The sequence below is a fragment of the Ursus arctos genome, unplaced genomic scaffold (assembly GCF_023065955.2).
Source record: "Ursus arctos isolate Adak ecotype North America unplaced genomic scaffold, UrsArc2.0 scaffold_16, whole genome shotgun sequence".
In the NCBI taxonomy this organism is placed as follows: domain Eukaryota; kingdom Metazoa; phylum Chordata; class Mammalia; order Carnivora; family Ursidae; genus Ursus; species Ursus arctos.
Window position 1 is genome coordinate 39673900 of NW_026622830.1, and position 22651 is coordinate 39696550.

A 22651-nucleotide genomic window follows, 5' to 3' on the forward strand; every position below is an offset into this window, starting at 1 on the left:
AGAGCACATTCAGAATTGTCTCCCAGAGAGGTGAGGAAGCAGGTTGTATCTCCTGAATCCCTTGGGGAGTCTCTAGTTGGGCATTAGCTGCTGGGTCCTTCTAGTTCATCCAAGGAAAAATGCCCTCAGTCAGAGTCTCAGAAAGGAGCCCATCTCCTGGAACTGCTGCGATCTCAGTTGTAGCCCGGGGGATATTGGTGGGGCATTGTCTACTGTAAGGCTTAGCTATAGAGAGATCTAAACGCTGGAGACCTCAGAGGTGGGAGTGGGCTGGGAAGAGGTAAGAGAAAGTAGAGTGAAGTGAATCCAGCATCGGGGCACCCAATATCACAACAACATAGGGTTATTTAGAATGGCAGGAAATTGGATTAATTTGAACGTCCAATAATAGACACAATGGTAAAAATAGCTTGTGATAGACCCACAGAGTGAACCACTCTGCAGCCATTCCTATTATAGAACTGCACTCAATAGCACAGTGGAACATTGAAGAAAAAAATAACTGAAAAAAGTAAGCACATCCATTTTCTTTTGGATGGGTTTGTGGATCCTTCTAGATAGAAGGAGCAAATAGGTGCTAAGGAGAAATCATCCAGGTCTTTGAAGTTCGCATAAAGTGTGTAATTCGCACAAAAGGTCCAAGTGCTTATCTTAGTCTCTAAACACATGCTTTTACATCACTTGGGACGAAAGACTTGAGAAAAGACTGCTCCAACAGGGTGAGTTTTGACTCAGTCCTTTAGGAATATAGGAAATCCCTCTGGCTCTCAGTAGTGTTGGGTCCCTGGCATCCCAGCCACACTCCCCAAGCATCGGGCTAAGAAGAGCCTGTGCCCAGAAGTTGAAGCATTTATGAATCTGGAGATAGACCATGTCTACTGCCTCAGCTTCTCCACAAAATAAAATAACTGAGAAGCAGTGGCCAGTCTGTGACTCTGCCCAGAGTTAGGGTCCAGAAAGCCCTCATCATTTCTCCTACAGGGAATGTTCTCTCAAAGACTTTCTGGTATCAGATTGAATTAAAAGCATAAATAAAATACTCCCTGATTTATAGATGAACATTTTAATAGAATTCCAAGTCAGTTTCTACCTAGAACCATAGCTACTTTTCATGCCTGTGGTTCGGTCAGATTTAAAAAAAAAAAAAAAAAAAAGGATGTCAAGAAATCCTGCTGTGCAAGGCTTAGCCAGAGAGAGGGAGGCAAGATCAGAAAGGAATCGGAAGGACGGAGGTCAAGGATAGCAGGTCCCAGACAACCTGGAAACAAGAGCAGATTTGCCTTTGTTTACATTGCCAAGGGGGAAAAATTAACTTGATGGAAAAGGGTAATTAAGCATTTCTTTTTCCATCATGGTCCAGCCTGGCTCCATATCCAGCTGTTCTGTTAGACGTTGTGATGATTCTCCGTCGAGTCACAGAGTTAACGATGGCCTGTGTGGCACCAATGTCACACGGCGCTACTTCCCCCACCATTAACCTTTATTTTATTAATAGACAGTAAAAATCTCAGAGTGAAGAGAGCCCAACTCAGGTAGGCAGATAATGAGGGAAGCCTGAACGTTTACAGAGAAGTGCTGTCAGAACAAAGAGATGATTTGAACAAATCAGCAGATTAGCCTTGAAAGGTACTTAGAGAGATTAGCTGGCTCAACACCCCCAGTTCTAGGTGTAGAAGCTGAGATCACGTAAGGTGAATGGGTTTTCCTAGAGTTACCAAGCTTGTCGTCGTAAATCTAGAATCACAACCCCAAGCCAGTGTCCCTCCGTCATGATTGATCTTCATATTTGCTTGTATTTTCAACAACAACCCGCAGCAAAATAACACCTCCAAGGTTGGAATTAGCTGGTTTACACGAGTTACTGTTTGGCATCTGGGGTGTGTTTTCTAATAAAAATAAAGTTAGTGGTACATGATGGTAGTTTTCCCAGCCCTGCCTCAGAGACTGGTAGTACCCGCATTCCATAACTCTGGGAATAATCGGCCCCCTTTTAATGGGGGTTAATGATTGCATAATGAAGACAAATGACCCACCATAGCTCAGTCTGGCTTCCCAATACTCAGGGCACTGTCCTGTCCTACGGACCTGGTTACTTTTCAGGTAAATATAGATCAGCCTTGCATGTCCGGCTGCACTGGGACCGAGCATAGTTGAGATCATTGGCATCTGAATACCCTGGAAATGTATTGCAGGATACATTTTTCCTATAGAGGAATAGTCACCGCAAAGCTTCGATGAGACCATAATCGGCTGTGGAGACGCTAGTTTATTGTGGATAAACACACTGTTCAGATGGAGGAAAACCTACTTTATCCTAATTGCTTCACATAATAAACCAGCGATTCAAATGAGCAGGCCAGGATAAATGTTTTGCTTGGTATAATCCAATCAGTTTCCAAGAATCAGAGGAACTCCAGCAGACTCGCGTAGGAATGTTTACACGCTACAAAGCAAATATTTCAGGCATAGGAGTTTGTATATAGCATTTATTTTGTCCAGACCCCTTGGAACTTTTACACCAAAATGACCTCCTACCGCAACTCTAAATAGCAGTCAGGGATTACCTGTCTTCCCGGACAGATTTTGTACATCTCTCGACTTGAAAATGTTTTCAAAGACAGTTAATCATCCATTCGATCTTATACTTTACAGTCATTTCAAATTTTGGTGCCAAATGTTGTTTACCAGCTGGATTGTCCTCTTCTTTTGTTAAACCCATCTGTATATGTTTTTGGTAACTTCCTCAAGTCAAATCTACCTTAAGAATTCAAGAAGTGCTGGCATGGATGAATTCATGGAGCGGGCATCAAATTCTGTAGCTGACTGTCAATTACAATCCTAAGAACCTTTTGTAAAACGGCAGTGTCCCTGGCATTAACGTATCAATTTCTCTAGTTACTTTTAATCTTGTCAGGGTCATGGGTCCCTGTGAAAATAAGACGGAAGCGATCTCCTTCTAAGAAAGTGAACACGACAATCTATGTACACGTTTTGCGTATCGATTTATACCTCTAGAGTATATTCAAGAGTTAAGAACTAAGTTCCTTTTTTTTTTTTAAAGATTTTATTTTGTTTATTTGACAGAGACAGCCAGTGAGAGAGGGAACACAAGCAGGGGGAGTGGGAGAGGAAGAAGCAGGCTCCTAGCAGAGGAGCCCGATGTGGGGCTCGATCCCAGAACGCCAGGATCACGCCCTGAGCCAAAGGCAGATGCTTACCGACTGCACCACCCAGGCACCCCAAGAACTAAGTTCTTAATTAAGGTTAAGAACTTTTGTTGAGGGGACATTTTCAAAAGGGATAGCACTTATTTCGATTTACAGTTTAGATGTTTATTAAAAATGCATTAGTTTCATCACTTGTCATCACATCGTCAATCTTGACATGTACTATTCTGTATAGACATGTGTAATTGACTGCATTAAAAATGACCTGCTTTTTAGAATTTCTGTTTTATGTTTTTTAAAATTTTAATCTATTTTCACTATTCTTTTAAACCTTTTCAACTTCCTAAATGAGGAATTTTTTTTCATGTAGGGAGGTATTTCTTTTTTATTCTTGCTAATCTTAAAAGATAATCTATCTTTAGAGCTTTGGCTGGAACATTGGGCTTCACATTTGCATTTGAAAAAATTTTCTAATAGAACATTCACCTTAAAGATTTTGAAAGTCACGAGCTACGTATAAAGTTAATTCCAGTGCTCTGCTATTAAACTAACATTGGCTGAATCTCAGAATTAGGTGATAACTCCACATTTTTTGAACATTACCAAATGATAATTTTTAGAATTAAATAAACTATGAATCCAAGGTGCTGCAAGAATTGAGTATATACAACTACATTTTTCACAGTAGTTTATAGAACTTCCCTAGAAATAATAAGCTCTTTTGGTGGCTTTATATACTCGGTATGTTTTCTTTCTTTCTTATTATGAATAATGATTTTGTGTACATATACAGTGCAACTTCCTTTACCTCCTAGTTGGAAAAGCTCCACTGTCATTTCAAACCCGCAACTAAGTCTAACATAATAAGATCTATGATTTAGGGGCGCCTGGGTGGTGCAGTCGTTAAGCATCTGCCTTTGGCTCAGGGCGTGATCCCAGCGTTCTGGGATCGAGCCCCACATCAGGCTCCTCTGCTGGGAGCCTGCTTCTTCCTCTCCCACTCCCCCTGCTTGTATTCCCTCTCTCGCTGGCTGTCTCTATCTCTGTCGAATAAATAAAAAATAAAATCTTTAAAAAAAAAAGATCTATGATTTAAAACATTCAGGACCATATCCAGTCTTGCCAAAGTTCATGTGCCTAGGAATTCAAAGAGCCCTTTGAAAAGAGAAACTTCAGTGTAAACAATCCCATAGCCATGTAGTCGTGTGTAGATGCTGTCATGAGCTTACACCTTTTATCCTGTTTTATTGCTGTGTGTGAAGGTGGAACTATTTCAAATACAAAACAAAGTAACGTGTGGGTTTGGTGATGGGTTAGGTTGATAGGAAATCCTTGCCATCCCATCAAGACGTGTATTCGTGTCCACATGGAGTATACTCAAACATTGTATTTCTAGGATATATAGTCTTTTATATATTTTATTTCTAAAATTAGGACGCATTCTTAAATTAATAGTGTGTTACAGCGCATTTGGTAGCATTTTTTCCCCTGCCTATACAAAATAATAGTGAAAATAATAATTGATGGTGTCTTGGATTCAGTGAAACATATTATGTACACATTAGAGCACATAAGATCAGAAGGCACCTTAGCAATGTTAAAACAACTCTCCACGGAAATTGAAACTGAAGGGTCATTTCATTTGCTAGAGAGACAGATTTTGGTGACAGTCCAGAGATTAATTTTTCAAATTCTTTCACCCATCTCATGTAAATCATTAGACCATAAGCCCATAAACTCAATGTAAGTCACTTTTTAAAAGACATTTCTTATGTAATATTTGATGCATGAAACATAATGTTTATGTAAATTATAAAGCATAATGAATTATTGTTGAGTGTAAACAAACACATCTTAACTACATGCAAAATCTTGGATAATCTTAAAACTTTAATGTTGAGAGAAATGAGTACTGCCCAAGCCTACATATCAAAAGATGCCATTTTCTATAAATAAGTAAAATTTTCAAAATTAAAATTTAGCTTGATTCATAGAGTTCCTTTTTAAAATCATTGTTCACTTTCAGTGTTAATGTGGAAAAATGTATTCAAGGTTTGTTTTTTTTTTTAATCCACATGTTAGAGCCAAAATTAAAAAGGCATGTTTTAATGGGAAATGGTCTAAAACAATTTGACTAGAGTGAGAGAACAGTTTGGAAAATGTGTCTATGCTCAGTTTTGTTTCCAAATTTGGACTTTGAAACTTATTGTCAGTCTCAGAAAGAAATAAGAAGCTATGCAGATAATTAAACATTTGCCTTGGGGGAATTATTTGCAGTTAATTAAAATCATACACTTTGGGTGTATACTTGCTTCACTGGTTATTAAATTTGAATCATATATTAACTACCCAGGTTTCTCACTTGTCCATCAAATGTTGCTTGTGGCAGCTTCAAGAAACAAACATTCTCATAATACTCCAAACTGCATTGTTTAAAACGATCTCCTAGTGTGGGGAGGGAGAGAGGGAAAAGGAATAAGGAAACAAAGAAAGAAAAAATAATTTGAGACTCTGTCTGATTCAGTTCTGATCAGAGTTACAACTCAATGGAGCCACGCGAACTCAGTAGAGAACCCATTCGTAAGTAATAGGGGTCTTAGTCTGCCATCCCCGGTTTATTCCATGGCCATATGCACACAAGATTAGCTCGTGGCTTTTAGATATCTTTAGATTACCGGTCTTTTAGCTGCATGAAAAATATCCCATAGATTTTGACCTCTATGAGGGCAGAGTCAATTTCTTTTGACTCCCCAACCTCAAGAAGCGTCTGCCATAGAGTTGGCCCTTAATAAATACTTTTGGAATGAAAGAAAGGCCCATTCTCTGTCTTCCCACTGATCCACCCATGTGCTCTTTACAATGGCTTTCTAAAGAGCCTACAGAGGGGCCTCGAACATCCAACAAGGAATCCTGTGTAGTCTTGCAAGAGTCCATAGTCATTGAAACCTACTTGGCTATGTTATTTCCTGTAAGTATATCGTATAACAAAAAAAACATGAACTTATGCTGATTTCGCATTTAAATGTGCCATACGAGGGAGAGGATGAAATCGCACAGAACAGAAGGTTTGCATTCCCCTTTGCTATTGTTCTTCTGGTAGTGTTCCGCAGGAAGATGAACTTAATTACAGCTGGATTTCAAAGCTCTACATCTGGCTTTTTCAAGGACTCAAGGCTCCCATATATGAACAATTGCAGTAATGGAAGCATTAAGAACATTAAAATTGATATTCCTTTAATCTCCTCTATTTTGCCTTCCTTTCATATCCTTTTGCACAATTCCCCCAAAGACTTTCACTAATGCATAAAGCCTGCTTATATTTTTTCTTTGCTGCAAAAAGATGACCCAACCAAATTTCTATCATCCTTACCTTTGTAAACTTTGTACAAGACCTTTTCTGCAGTACTTTAGGAATAGCTTATTTATTGATGAAAATATTTAAGTATTTAAGGGTATTTTTAAAAAATAATAAATTCCATGCCCCCAAAGATAGATATATATCATGACAATGCTGGAAGCTGCTTTGTTTCCCATTAAAAATGCTGACTAGAGGTTTTGCTTGTTTGTTGTGGCAGATTCTGCAAAGGACGACAACATTACAAAAGACAGTGAGGTGACAGATCATTCTGTGTGTGACCAAGATCGTCCTAATGGTAAGCTGTGAGGTCCTTTTGTATTTGTTTTTTTCTGCTGAGAACCATTACACTTTAAAGAAACGGATGTTATTTTTTCTGGGAAAAAAATGGAATCTGGTCATATTTTATTAGCTATGCATATCAAGTGATTGGTCGCTGACAAGTTTAGAAGGGGAATTTGCTCTCCACAGTCCTCATCACTCACTATTTTTGTGCCAGGCTGACTTTATTTATTTTTGTTACCTGCCTAAACTCTACAGGCATTGAGTTTGCAACTACAGAAATGAAGCTATGATAACAATGAGAGAAATGTGGCATATAGACAATAGAGCTAGGTGACTAAATCGGCATATCCTTGGAATACCAAGAAGAGAGACTAGAACAAACAGAAATGAAACAATCGTTAGAAAAATAGTTTTCCTAATGTGAACCAATTCCTCCATCCAAAACACAAGAGTACACATATTTATAGACGAAGGTACTGAAAACTCAAATAGGAACAGAAACCTACAAAGCCTCATGGAATTTCTGAAGATCGGTGATAAAGAAAGGCTTATCAAGCATATAGGAAAGTAAAAATCAAGTAACAAACAAAATCACCAAAATCGGATTAGCCTTAGCTTCCTTTCCTCTTCCACAGTTTTAAATACTAGATGAAATGGAGTAACATTTCCATGGCTCTAAAGGACACAGTTTCTATATTTAGTGAAGTTATTGCTCATGCATGAAGTCAGGAGTAATATTTTCTCAGGAATACATAGATTAAGAAAACATGCCACCCAAGTATCCTTTCTGAATAAATTAACAGAAATCCTGTGCAAAAACAATAAATATAGAAGGGAAGGAAAAAGTCAAGACTGAGAAAGGCACACTTGGAAAGGAGTATGTGATAAGAGACTCATTAAATGTATGAAAATGTTGAAATAATTGCTTCAAAATTAGTATCAGAATATCTTAATTAAATGTTTGCTTTTATCTTTGAAAATTATAGTATATGTTGTTTTAAAATGAGAAAGATAGGGGCGCCTGGGTGGCACAGCGGTTAAGCGTCTGCCTTCGGCTCAGGGCGTGATCCCGGAGTTATGGGATCGAGCCCCACATCAGGCTCCTCCGCTATGAGCCCGCTTCTTCCTCTCCCACTCCCCCTGCTTGTGTTCCCTCTCTCGCTGGCTGTCTCTCTCTGTCAAATAAATAAATAAAATCTTTAAAAAATAAATAAATAAATAAATAAATAAATAAATAAATAAAATGAGAAAGATAAAGGGGAGACTAATGCTTTCAGGAATGAAAGTCTAAATAACTTTGACCATTACTCTCCTTGAAGATAAGTAGAAAAACTACACCAAAAACAAAACCAAAAAATTATGGAGTCTGTTTAAAGGCATCAGAGACCTACCAAGGTAGTGAAGAACTGTCAGGCTAGGTTCTGGGAGAAAACAGATATCCAGAGATGTGAATTCAGAACTTGAAGTTGTTTTTATCTTAAGTCATTTGCTGATTCTACGAAAGGTATCTGGAGTCCCATTGCTGCAAAGGGCAAGGGACCATGGTAAACCCCCTGGTTTTTGTGTTGAAACCCTAAAGATATGTATCCTAGCAGAAAGAATGAACCAGCAGGAGACCAGTTTTCTGAAAGACTGCTGCCCAGCTTTGAATCATCTCAATCCTCAAATTAAATTAAGATCAACACAGATTGCTAGTCCCTACTGGCACCTGAGAAAAACAAATGTAAAACATTTACTAGATTAAAAAAGAGTGTTGTAGGTTTCGAACCATTTACAAAAACAAGTTTTTAAACATAATTGCCAGCATGTCCAGCACACACATACAGAAAAATAGCCAGAAGAAAATGAAACAAGGTAATATAAAAAACAGTCAAGAGAAACCGGCCATTTGGGCTGAAAATACTAGAGTTATAAAGTATAAAATAATTTTGCTGACCATTATAGGGGGATAAGACAAGATTGAAAAATTTAGCTGAGAACTGGAAGTTCAAAACAAAACAACACAAAAGAAAAAGAAAAGAAAGGGGTGCCTGGGTGGCTCAGTCAGTTAAGCATCTGCCTTTGGCTCAGGTCATGATCCCAGGGTCCTAGGATCAAGCCCTGAGTCAGGTTCCCTGCTCAGCGAGGAATCTGCTTCTCCCTCTCCCTCTGCTCCTCCCTCCCAACTCGTGCTCTGTCTCTCTCAAATAAATAAATAAAATCTTTTTTAAAAAAGGAAGAAAGAAAAGAAAAGAAGAAAAGAAAAGAAAAGAAAAAAGAAAAGGAAAGAAAGAAAGAAAGAAAGAAAGAAAGAAAGAAAGAAAGAAAGAAGAAATCTAGAAGTGAAAGACACCATAACTGAAATGAAGAATTCAAAGAACAGATTCATGATTTGACTGCATATTAGGCACAGATAAAAGAGAATTTGCACTCTGGAAGTTAGGTCAGAAGAATATACCCAAAATAAAAATAGTAGAGAGAAAAAAAAAAAAGGATGACAAACACTAAAGAAAGGGAACAAAGATAGAGGATAAAATGATAAAGTCTATTACAAATATAATTGGAATCCCAGACAGAAAGGAGAGAGGGAATTGGGCAGAAACAATATTTCAGGAAATTATGCTGAGAAATGTCCTACACCGATGAAGGATATCAGGCCACATGTTCCAAAAGCCCTTTGAACTCCAATCAAAATAAATCCACAAGTAGGCCCGTCATTGTACAACTACTGAAAATCAAAGATAAACAGAACTTCTAAAAAGCATAAACAGTTAGACTGAGAGCTGACTTTTAATAGATACAATGGAAATAATAAGACAGTAAACAGAATAGCTGCCACCAAGAATTCTAAACTCAAGGAAAATGTGTGTTTCAAGAGTAAAAGTTAATCAAGGATATTTCAGGCCAAAGAAAGAAAAGAAAACAGAAGTTCACCAACAGGGAATTTTGCTGTTCTTCGAGTAGGAGGGTATTGATCTCAGGTAGAAGGACAAAGATGAAAGAAAAGAACTAAAAGCAAGGTAAATGGTAATTATTCAGTAAGTCTAAATGAATACTGGTGATACCAATTCTTGACAAGCAGCAGAAAAGTATGACCAAAAGAGAAGAGTAATCCTTTAATATAAATCAATTCAGAAATGGTACAGATAGTGTAATTAATATGAAAGGCCATGTTAAAACTTATAATTGTATTCCATATTTTCTGAGAGCTAAAAGAGAGATTGTCCACATTAATTAGAGACATTAAAGATATAAAATGACCCAAACTGAATTTCTAGAGATGAAAAACTGCATGTCTGAGATGAAAATTACACTTGATGGGAATAATGGCAGATTAGTCACTGCAGAAGAAAAGATTGGTGAATTTGAAGATGGGGCAATAGAAACTATCCAAATTGAAACACAGAGAGAATCAATGATTGAAAACAATGAAAAGCTCATCCGTGAGCTATGGAAGAATGTTAAAGGTAATTCCAAGTCCAATATACATAAATTGAAATCTCTGAAGGCAAAGCATGGGAAGGGGAGACAGAAAAAATATTTGAAGTAAAAATAATTGAAAATTTTCAAAACTTTGATGAAAACTGTGAACCCAAATACCCAAGAAGTTCTATGACCCTGAAGCACAGGAAACATAAATGAAATTATAACTAAGCACATCATCATCAGCTTGCTCAACACCAGTGATAAACAGAAAAATTTCAAAAACAATCACAAAGTGCATACAGAGGAATAGATATAAAGAGGAAGCAGAAGTCTCATTGGAAACTACAAACTAAAATTACAGGCTCAAACACGGATGATCCTTACAAGCCCAACATTAAATTGAAGAAGGTACAGAAGCATATATATTGTACAGTCTCCTTTATATCAAGTTCGAAAAGCAAGAAAAGATAACAATACTATTTAAAAAAACATGCGTGAGTTGGGGAAATGATAAAGAAAATCTAGGTAGTGATTACTCTGAGTTAGGGTGCTGATTAAATTTTGGTGATCAGGGAGAAGGTTCTGATTGGTCCATGAGCTGGGCTTCTGGACTGGATGGATATCTAGTTTCTATAACTATAAGGATATATAGTTTCTCTATTTGCTTTTGGTTATTTTACTGAATTTTCTATATTGTTTGTGCACTTTCCTATATTTGGTTGCATTTTCAGAGAATCATTAAAAGAGGAAGGAAGAAAGGGAGAAAAGGAGGGAGAGAAAAGGAGGGAAGTATCAATGTCAGAGTTTACAAAGCGAAGATTATGGTGGGGAGCAGGGAGGGACGCACAAAATGCTGATTTCAATAAAGGCAGTCAAAAACGAAAAATCCTGCTCTGTATAGATGTACAGATTCTGACAATATAAGTCAGGGCTAAGAATACCTTTGAAAAATTTAATGATAATCACAAATAGGATTAAATCACAATAGAATTAAAGGAAGAGATCTTACTCTCTCAACTTCGTGGTATGTTTCATACCACACATGAGTATATTCAATAATGCAAATAATAAAAAAAAATAAGTAGCAGTGTAACAAAAGCACAATATATCAAACAACAGAAACACGGGCAAGTAGTTATGACAGGAAATGTAATTAGGTTAAGTTAGTAAGTGTAAAAGCCAGTTGGGTTGAATTAAGTTTTTAAAAATAGTAAAGGTTTAAAAAATATAAAGTCAGGGGGTGCCTGGGTGGCTCAGTCGGTTAAGCATCTGCCTTCCAATCAGGTCATGATCCCAGGAGCCTGGGATCAAGCCCCACATTGGGCCCCGGCTGCTTCTCCCTCTGCCTGTTGCTCCCCCTGCTTGTGCTCACTGTCTCTCTGTCAAATAAATAAATAAAATCTTTAAAATTAATTAACTAATTAAATTAAAATTAAAAATATAAAGTCAGGATAGGTATATTTGGGAAATGAACATCAGAAGAAAACATGAGAAACTACTTTAAAATCTATCCAGTTAGAATTCTAGCAAAAAGTCTTAAGCAAGAAAGAATTGGTCATTTTATATCAATAAAAATTTAAATTCCTAATTTAATATAATAATGATGGGTTTTTATGTGCCAGATGATACAATATGAATAAAATCCAATTGGAAACTCAATGGGGAATTCACAGATATCATATTTTCAATTGATGACAGAATAAATAGACTTAAAATAATGTGGAATCTTTGAAAAATGTGATTAACAGTATAGTCCTACTGTAGGAATAGGCAAGTCAATCAGTGAAACAGAATAAAAGAGTTTAGACTTGGACCAAAGTAGATCTGGGATTTAGCACATCTTCAGGCTGACATTTCAAAAACGGATGACTCCATAAATGGCATTAAGACAACTGGTTGGCCATTTGGAAAAATAACCTGAATCCCAACCTCATTCCTTACACCAACTTAAATTACGGGAGGAGCAAAGATGAAATGTAAAAATGAAACTAAAAATACCAGGCTAAAAGAACAAAAGCACGATTTTTTTAAAATTTTGAAATAAGAACTGTTTTTTTAATTGTAGTAAAAACGCAGAAACACATGATTGTATACATATGTTATAAAAAGGCATACGTATATATATATATCTGCAATATGTGTGTGCATGTGTCAATATATGTCATAAAAGAGAGAAATGGCTAAATCTGAACGCACACATTTTGACTTGATAAAGATTATAATCAAATTCTAAGAAAAACTACAGGGAAAAGTACCCGCAGACTAAATGACAAAGAATCAATTTTCTTAAAGAAGAAAAAGACCTCATAAATCAATAAGGAAAAAAAAATAAGAGGAAAATGGACAAAGGACTCAATTATCATTTGCAAAAGAAAAATCTGGATGCCTGGGTGGCTCAGTTGGTTAATTGTCTGCCTTCAACTCAGGTCATGATCCCAGGGTCCTAGGATCAAGTCCTGCATCGGGCTCTTTGCTCAGCAGGGAGCCTGCTTCTCCTCTCTCCCTCTCTGACAAATAAATAAATAAAATCTTTTTGAAAAGAAGAAATACAGTCATAAATATGAAGAGATGACCTATATCTCTGTTTCTTAAAGAAATGCAAATAAAACATGATTTCAGTGTCTTCTCCTTTTGCATATCAGATAAGTTTAAGTAGGACTGATAATACATAGCACGGGTGGGAGTAGGGTATCCAGTCATGCTCACATAGCATCGGTAGGAGACCAAAAGACATAATCTCCTCATTAGCAATTTCAACAAAATCTAATAACAAATTAAGTGTTCGTGCTTTTATCCAAGAATTGTGCTTTAGGAATTTGTCTTAAAGTAACACCCACCAAGAGTAGGGAGACATGTATTTACAAAAATCTTCATTGCAATACTAAGTTTAATGGGAAAAAGAAAAAAAGAGACATCCAAAATTTTGTCTTTTAAAAATAAAACTTCTGAAGAAATTTTAATGACAGTGTAAGATCCTTATAAAAATATGAACTAAAAAAGCAAGAATCAAAGTGTAAATTCATTTTGATCCCAGGATATATTTATATATTTCTGTGTGTGTGTGTGTATGTGTATTGAGCCACATACACAAAGACTCACACACACATATATATACAGATACATATATATGTATGCATTTACAAATGTGTATCTACATAGATATGTACACACGAGAAAGATAGCAGTTTACAATATTAACAGTAGCAGTTATAAAATTATTATAGCCATAAATTATAGTTATAAAGTTATTCATAATTCTCAATACTTACATGTATTTTTCAGTGTTTCTAGAAGGAAACTAAAATTCTTTTGTTACTGCAAGAAAAAATAATTTTAGAAATAATTTACATTAGGTAGTAAGTTTTTCGGCCCCAGGAAAAAAAATGAAGGGTGTCCAGAAGATAATCAAATTCACACTAATGTAGGTTTAGTTTTTGCTTTTAAACTGGGGTTATTTTGAGATATGGCAAACATAAAATTTTGAATATTAGCAGCAATCAAGGTTTAAGTTTAACAAAAGGACACAATTTCCATTGTCTTTAAGATAAGCATCAAAGAAACAAAGTCTTTGTTCTTATGGAGTTGAGCATATAATAATGTGCAAACAATAAAACTATACTTTTGTTACTATTGTTCAAAACCGTTCCATTTACAGAGTGCATTTAGGTTTATCCTCTAGAAATGTTTAGCTCCAGACTGATGGCCCCAGACCAATTTTTATGCAAATTATTTAAAGCATTAGCTTGAGCCAAACTTAATTACCAGGGCTCCAAGAAATAATCAAATGATCTATTTCTAAAGAAAAGTGAATGGATTTTTGGATTATCTGTTCTAATAGTCCCCTCCCATTAGCATGGATGATTGAGTTCACTGTATAAAAATATATATATAAACTGTGGGACCCTTTATGTTCCTTTGTGTCCTCTGCCAGGAGGGATTAGGGCAGAGGACAGTGGGTGGAATTCAACTAGACTGAATGTGGAGAGGCAAACATAAAGCTTGCCCCCATGGGGTCAAGAAAGCAAGATGGAATGTGGAATGTCTGAGTGCACTGCAGAGAAAGGCAGAAGGGCTGGAGACCCCTGGGGTCATCATTAACACACAGCAGGCCTGGGTGGTGGGCAAGGAGCTCACACACGTACCTCCTCTTTGTGTAAGATGCCCAGTCCTGCCTTGGCTCAGGAGTGCGCAAATATGATTATTCTTGGATTTCAAAGCTGTGCACCTCATTTCTTTCCCCAATTTTTACTGACTTTATTTCAGAAAAAATAGAAAGAAGAAAATATATGTATTTCTATTTCAAGAAAAGATTGTCAAAATGTATAAAGCACACAGGTTGAAACAGATCAAGAGTGGGGGCAAGTGAAAAGGCAAGGGGGGAGAGATACTCCACAAGAATTTTGCAATGCCCTCCCATCCCCAAAGTGAAGTGCCAGGCCTTAGGAGTCAAAGAGAAAATCCCCAGTATTCATCATGAGCCTTAGACTACCACCTCAGGAAGTCCCCCCTTACCAGCAGGGGCCCCAGGCCCTGTTGAATCGTGGTCTTCCTAGCCCTGATTGAATTCCTCTGAAGATTTATCAAATGGGGCACTGAGACTGGGGACACACAGGAATACAGAATGGCTGCTTCTATTTTCTGAATGTTCTACTCTTTGCCTTCATTGTGCAGACAAAGCCAGACTGCAGATGACAAGTCTAGGGTCCCAGCAGTCACCCAGGAGTTGGTGGGTGGTTGGTTCCCCATCTCAACAGTGATAGAGAATGAGGCTCACTCAAACAGTGAATGTCCTCTCTCAATGTCATCCACCCAATAAACAAACATTGGTGGTGACTAGAAACTCCACCAGGAGACAGATCCTCATATAATGCCAAAGACAGAGGGAATCTAAGATATTATCTAGTTCTACAGCCTTAAAAATAAATAGATAAGGAACCTGAAGCCCACAGAGGTTGTGATTTGCCTAAAGCTTCAAGTTCTTCTTTCAGGGTACTTTGCAATAAATACAGTCTACAGAGTGCTTAGCAGCCTAAGGCACTTACCTTGTTGCTAAAGGATGCAATAGAAAGTAAGTTACAGTCCCTAATTACTACTTGCAGACATTGATGAGTACTATAATGGGCAGCCAATCAAATAGACATTTATTGATCACTCCTTATTAGTAGGTGCTGGAAGGGGAAATATGAATAAAGCACAGTTTTTGTGTTCACAATGTTCATAGCCTAGTAAGACAGACAAACAGATACAACTATAATATAGTTGTAATAAGACAAATAATAAATAGATAACTGAGCAAAGGAACTCAATAAGCAAAAAGGTGAAAATGATTGATGCTGCCTAGTGATTCAGAGGAAGTTATAAAGAGGTAAATTGATGACTTAGTTCTGAAAGATAAGGGGGAAAGGAGGAAAATTAGGAATATTTCAACCAGTGAGAACACATGTTAAATGGACACAAAGGCAAAAAAATAATGTGTTTAGAAAATGGCGAGTAGGTTGGGAAATAGAATGGAAAGGTAGATGATCTGGCCAAAAGACAAAAAAGAGGAATATTCAAGAAAAAAGAGCTACTCAACAGCTGAATTTCTCAAGTGTTTGTGTGTGTGTGTGTGTGTGTGTGTGTGTGTGTGTGTTCAAGTAGAATAGACCTTGAGCAAAAATAACTGGATTTAGCTGGACACAAACACCTTTTAGTTACAAATTTTTCTTCTACGATATCACTGAAAGCCTTTTTCTCTGTTTTCTAAATTGTTTTATTATAATTATTAAATTATACAATATGCATTTGTTGTAAATTATAAAATGCAGGGTTGCAAAATAAAAATCCTGTACATTACAATCCCACCTACCATTCAAAGATAATCAGTGTTAACATATGAGATAAAGCCTTCCAGTTTTTGTCCCCCCAAATTAAATATGTATAAGGGCACATGTGATGAGTACATAGTTACAAAAATGAAATCATAGTCTATGTTCTACAATCTTTGAAAACCTCATAATATGTTTTAATGCTTGCTATCACAAAAAAATACAGCTCCTTAAATTAGAAATTCTATTGCTATTTTCTGTTCTCTGCATCTATCATCTTTTCGTGTTTTATTTTGCTCCCTAACTTTTGCCTTCTTAGTGAATTTTAATTCAAAAGTTTGATTTCTAAAACATTAATTTATGACTAGTGTTTATTCTCTTTCATGACATCCGTCGCTATGTTTATGTTGTCATTGTGTTTTTAGACTTATAGATTTTTCTGATTGTCTCAGACAATTTCCTCTTCATTTAATCCATCTTTTCATTTCCTTATTCATCAGTTCTTAGAGTTCATTGCAAACACAAAAACACTGTCTGTGTTTTTTGTTTTTCTGAATATATCTTCTACGAAAATATTTTTCCCTTACTATAGTTCCCCTCTTTTATTATATTTCATTTTTAAGCCTCCTGTTTGCTTGAGTAGCTAGTTATCAAAGCAAGATTATTGCCAGGAAATAAATGGAAAAATCCCCTTCACTTTTTTTTTTTTTTTTTTTTTAGATTTTAATTACTTATTTTTCAGAGAGAGAGAGAAAGCACAAGCAGGGGAAGCAGCAAGCAGAGGGAGAAGCAGGCTCCCTGCTAAGCAAGGAACCTGATGCAGAACTCAATCCCAGGACGCTGGGATCATGGCCTGGGCTGAAGGCAGATGCTTAACCGGCTGAGCCACCCAGGCATCCCTCCCCTTCACTCTCCATGTGCTATAATCCTTCTCTCCATCCAGCCATTCCGGTATCCATCCAGGATTTATCTAGGGTAAATGTGGAATGCAAAACCTTTAGCTCTAGTTTTGTCAGAAATAGGATTTATTTCCTCCTATCTCATTCCTTGAAGTTGAATTTATAAACTTGATTTTAGAATTTAACATTTATCCTTGTCAACTTTCTTCTTGTTTCATTTAGTCTATTTAAGAGTTCTTCAGTGTTGATTTTGTTATCCAGTATACTTGTTATCCCTCTCAGTTTCCTGTGATCTAAAAATCTGCTAAAAGTGAGTTTTTTCGTAAATTTGGAACTGTTTCACATCTTACTAGAAAGAACTTTATGCACGTTTAGTGCCTTTTCCTTGCAACTGTGCAATTTGAGGACAAGTATTGTATCTATTTTACTTGAGATCTACTCCCAGCAGCTGACATATCTGCCATTTAGTAGCACACAATACACTGTTGAATAAGTGGCCCATAGGGTGGTGGTATCATCACTTTATATGGTACCCAAAGGTGAAAAAATAGGTTTTGGGGGAAAAGATTTTGCACAGCTTTCTTCTCCATATTAAAGAATTTTGTGACTAGTAGTATCATGACATTGTCTAAAGGATAAAGGGCACACATGGACTTCTCATACATTTCTGGTGGGAGTATAAAGTGGAACACACTCTTCTGAATGCTGCTTTTCAGGATTTAGTGAAGCCAAACGTTGTCTCTTGCCTATTACTTAGCAATATCACTCCTGAGTTTATACCCAAGTGATATGAATACATATATCCACCAAAAGACATGCACAAGAATGGTTTTAGCAGTGTTCTTTATAATAGCCCCAAACTGAAAACAATTCAACAGCCATAGGACATAATAGATTTGGATAGTGGAATAGTATACACCCATGAAAAAGAATAAACACTGGACATCTACACAACTGTGATTAATCTCACAGAGAACATGTGAAAAAGCAAACCACAGGAGAGCATATAGCACATGTTCTGTTTTTACAAATTTCAAAAACAGACAAAATTATTACCTTTTACCTATTATGGGGTATCCACTGGTACCAACAGAGGGAGCCACTGGTGCTAAAAATGTTCCTGTTCTGGGTGGCGATCACACAGGGACATAACATGTATGTGTATGTGAAAATTTGCAAGCTATATACTTACGACTTGTGTGTTTTAGTATAAGCAAGATATACCTCAATTTAAAAATTAAAAGCAAAATAAAGACATTTCCAAGCAAAACAAAAAGGAAGAAAGGATTTGTAGTGAGATAAACCCAGTTGAAAATTTTGAAAGCAGAATGGGGATCACAGTACTTACTTTCAGGGCTAATGTGGTAATTAAAGATAATGTATGTGAAGTGTCTGGGCCAAGTCTGGCATTTTTTATAGGATAAATAATTTGCAGATGCACATCTATCCTGTAGGCCAATGCTTCTCAAGCTTTAATGCACATACAGATCACCTAGAAATCTTGTTAAAAGGCTTTGGAGAGGATGTGGAGAAAGGGGAACCCTCTTACACGGTTGGTGGGAATGCAAGTTGGTACAGCCACTTTGGAAAACAGTGTGGAGGTCCCTCAAAAAGTTAAAAATAAAGCTACCCTATGACTCAACAATTGCACTACTGGGTATTTACCCCAAAGATACGGATGTAGTGAAGAGAAGGGCCATATGCACCCCAATGTTCATAGCAGCATTGTCCACAATAGCCAAATTGTGGAAGGAGCCAAGATGCCCTTCAACAGACAAATGGATAAAGAAGATGCGGTCCATATATACGATGGAATATTACTCAGCCATCAGAAAGAACGATTACCCAACATTTGCAGCAACATGGACGGGACTGGAGGAGATTATGCTATGTGAAATAAGTCAAGCAGAGAAAGACAATTATCATATGGTTTCACTCATTTATGGAACATAAGAAATAGCAGGGAGATCAGTAGGGGAAGGAAGGGAAGAATGAAGGGGGGTAAAGAGAAGGGGGAATGAACCATAAGAGACTAAGGACTCTGGGAAACAAACTGAGCGCTTCAGAGGGGAGGGGGGAAGGGAATGGGATAGGCCGGTGATGGGTATTAAGGAGGGCACATATTGCACGGAGCACTGGGTGTTATATGCAAACAATGAATCATGGAACACTACATCAAAAACTAAGGATGTACTGTATGGTGACTAACGTAACATAATAAATCAATAAATAAAAATAAATAAATAAAAGGCATCCAAGGCAAAAAAAAAAAAAATGCATAGTCTGACTCTAGGTCTGAGATGCAGCCTGAACTCCAGTATTTTTAAAATTCCAGGGTTGCTTGCCTGAGACCATAGTTTAAGTAGCAATGGAGTAGAATGGAGGTGAATGGGGTTTATCAGCGGGGGAAACATCTTGATCGAATCCACTTTTTAAAAGGTATTTCTGCCAGCAATTCACAGGATAGACTACGGGAGAAGAAAATCCGAGAGAGACAGATCCGAAAGAGACAATATATCTTTAAATGAGGAAAGGGGAAGGGGAAGCGTAAAGTGGGAAAAGAGAAACATTTTGCAGAATCATCAAGACATGGTATTTCATTGAATTTTAGGAGTGATGACAGAAAGTCATCAAAGACAGCTTCAGAAATTAAGCTTCAATGATCAGACTGATAAATATGCCTCTGTTGTAATTATTTTATCATATCCTTTTGATTAAAATTGAGCTCAAGAGGAATGATGTCAAAAAAACCTCTTTTGGGGGTCATGCTAGCAGAGAATGAACTAAGGGGAAGCCACAGAGTGGGCAGCTTAAGAAGTTGCATTAAAGAGGAAACTCTATAAAGATGAAGGGTTGTACCAGTTAGCTTTGCTGGAGTAACAATCCTAAAAGTCCCATCGGCTTACAACAACCAAGGTGTGTTGTATCTCTGCTTGGTTCTTCTCTACATGGTTTCATTCCAGGATGTAGACTGAAGGAGCACACTCTCTTAGGAGCAAGAAAGATGGTGGAAACATGCAACAGATCTTGAAGCTTCTGCTTAAATGTAGTACACATCATGTGTGTTGCTCTGCCATTTTGTAAACCAAGTCACGCTAATAGGCCTGGTGTCAGTGAGGTGGAAACAAACACTGGTCCCACAGGGGCCCCTGCAGGTTACACGGTCACACACATGGAATTGAATCCTCTTCAGGAAGAAGTAGGGACCAGTTGAAACAATAATGCAGTCTACCACAGGAATGTGCCCAGCAGGACCCAAGCCCCTCTGTATCTCCTTCATGCCTGTAACCAATTCTAGCTCTGGATTTTTTTTTTTTGAATTCAACAGTTAAATATTCTCAGCTTAAAAAAATATATACTCTCAGCATAAAACCTTTCATTAAAATGAAGCGAATGGACAGATTTCAATTTCCTCTCTTAATGAGCACTTAAATATTCGAAACTCTACAGGGGAGGGGAGGGGGAGAAGCCAGGGGGTGTGAAAGAGAGACCATTACTAGGTAATCAGCCTTGGAGTAATCAAGAGTTGAATTCTCTCCTGACCTTTGCTGTATTTAGTAGTTGTCTTAACAGAATGGTTGAGCTGTTAGGTGACCCAGTCCCTGCGTGCTCACATTACTTAATTCTTCATGCTCTTTTAAAGGGAGAATGAGAATACTAGTGTTTTAATTTTCTAGGAATCCTCAGTACAGGGAATTTATACATCTTTAAGGGAAATTAAGCATAAATAACCCATACAGCCCAGGAATTACTTAAAATTTCAAAACTTCCAGGGGCACCTGGGTGGCACAGCGGTTAAGCATCTGCCTTCGGCTCAGGGCGTGATCCCGGAGTTCTGGGATCGAGCCCCACATCAGGCTCCTCCGCTATGAGCCTGTTTCTTCCTCTCCCACTCCCCCTGCTTGTGTTCCCTCTCTCGCTGGCTCTCTCTCTCTCTCTGTCGAATAAATAAATAAAATCTTTAAAAAAAATTTTTTTCAAAACTTCCAGGTTGTGTCCATCAATGTTCAGTGCATTGATGAGCTAAACACCAATTACACCAGTCGGATCAAAAAAGAGGTTTTTGCCTACTTACCTGGCTATTTCTCATAAAGTAATTGACATAAATTTGATGATTTGCAAAATTGCCCACTGTGGTTCGAAACCATTCTCTGCCTCTCCATGCATGGTCGAAACATGGGTTCTGAATGTTTTGCTTTTTCAAAACAGGGATAAACCTACGGTCATGCGTGTCTCATTTCTTTTATTTTTCAATCACTGTTCTTAACAGGACAAGAGCATGATTCAATGAAGAATGAAATGAAAATTGAGGCAGACTCCCAGGGCTCATATATGGAAACAGAAGGTATTGAAACCAGAATGCCTTGTTATCTGAGAATGAGATGAAACCGTGAACCATGACTTCTGTCTATCCTGGTGTTTGTGAGTGGTGTGCGTGTGTGTTTTAGGCAATGATTGCCAGAGAATGGCAATAATGTTCTGTTCTGTATGCTTCTTAAAACTTGGAGGGGAAGAAGAAAAGAACTTTAACTTTCCCTGCTTTCGTCAGTGTGTTTTCTCCATGATGCCAATGAAAACATCCCTGAGTATCCTTCTGTCTCATTCTGTTCAGAGCTTTTACCAAACCAAGAAGGTGCCACGACTGTGGAACAACCAGAAGTGATCCCGCTAGCAGATGACCAAGAAGACAAAGAAGGCGAAAGAGGTAGGACTGCTCTTAAATTAACCCATCAAGAATACAGAGTTGCCTTGGATTCCCGCCTAGAATGCAACCATCAGTTACCCTCCTGCAGTAGCCATCTGCAAAGAGGGAAAATGAGCATTTCTTTCATCCTGAACCTACTAGCGAGAGTAGAATAAAGTCTAGAAGCAGCAAAAGAAGATACTTGTAACAGTCTTTTTGTCCTTTCAAGTCGTTTGAAGATGTTTTTTATTATTTGTTTCAATTTAATTTAATTTAAAAATCATGAAATACAAAAATTATAGTATTGAGAAAGCCTATAAGGAATCGAAATTATGGACTAGGTGGACCTAGATGGATAAGAGTCTTAGAAAGTCTGAGCTGGCTTTAAAACACAAAGATAAGCCTCTCTGTATTGATTTCCTTCTGTTGTCCTTCATATGGTAGTGATTAAGGAAGCAATTTATGTAAAATATACAGATTATATGAACCTTCTAAATTGCACGCTTTGTCCACTAATATTAGGAGGCAGTAATATCGAATACTGTTAAAAAAACAAGTGAGCATTATAATGATTTCTGAAGACATAGGAGGAATGAACACTTTGTAAATTTTAAAGCAGTGTTTGGGGCATCAAGCCAATATATTGGAGTAAAGACAGGCATCCTTTGAAAATATCTATATTAAAAAACTATTATCAAAGCAATTTAGTATTTATTGAAGAACTTGATGAGTTGCATTTTAAAATATAAAGCAATCTCTTAAAAGAAGCTCAAATATGAAATAAAAAATGAAATCATTTGCCCGGCATACTAGATCATAAATCATGCTGCTCGTAAATAAATAGGTGTTTGCAAAGCAGTTGCAAAGTAATAACTTGACAGGCCTTGTTTATAGAACACAGTGATCAGTTTTGTTTCCAAATTAAAAGGCAGACATGATCTCAATAGTAAAATCAGGTCAATAGTAACTACAGCTTCCAAATTATGAACTCTTCTTGGCCGGGGGCATTGACACAGTTTAACTACTAAGCCATGCTAGTGATTTCAACA

General features: G+C 37.2%; 1 protein-coding gene across 3 annotated transcripts in view; it reads left to right on the forward strand.

Moving 5' to 3' along the window:
- MACROD2 (mono-ADP ribosylhydrolase 2) overlaps positions 1-22651 on the forward strand; it is a 1872659-nt gene that overhangs the window by 1789292 nt on the left and 60716 nt on the right. For all 3 annotated transcript variants that reach the window (XM_057312671.1, XM_057312670.1, XM_057312672.1), the window contains 3 exons: positions 6743-6820; positions 21189-21263; positions 21531-21623. In XM_057312671.1, coding sequence (XP_057168654.1) covers positions 6743-6820; positions 21189-21263; positions 21531-21623 — 246 coding nt within the window. The remainder of the gene's footprint in view (positions 1-6742; positions 6821-21188; positions 21264-21530; positions 21624-22651) is intronic.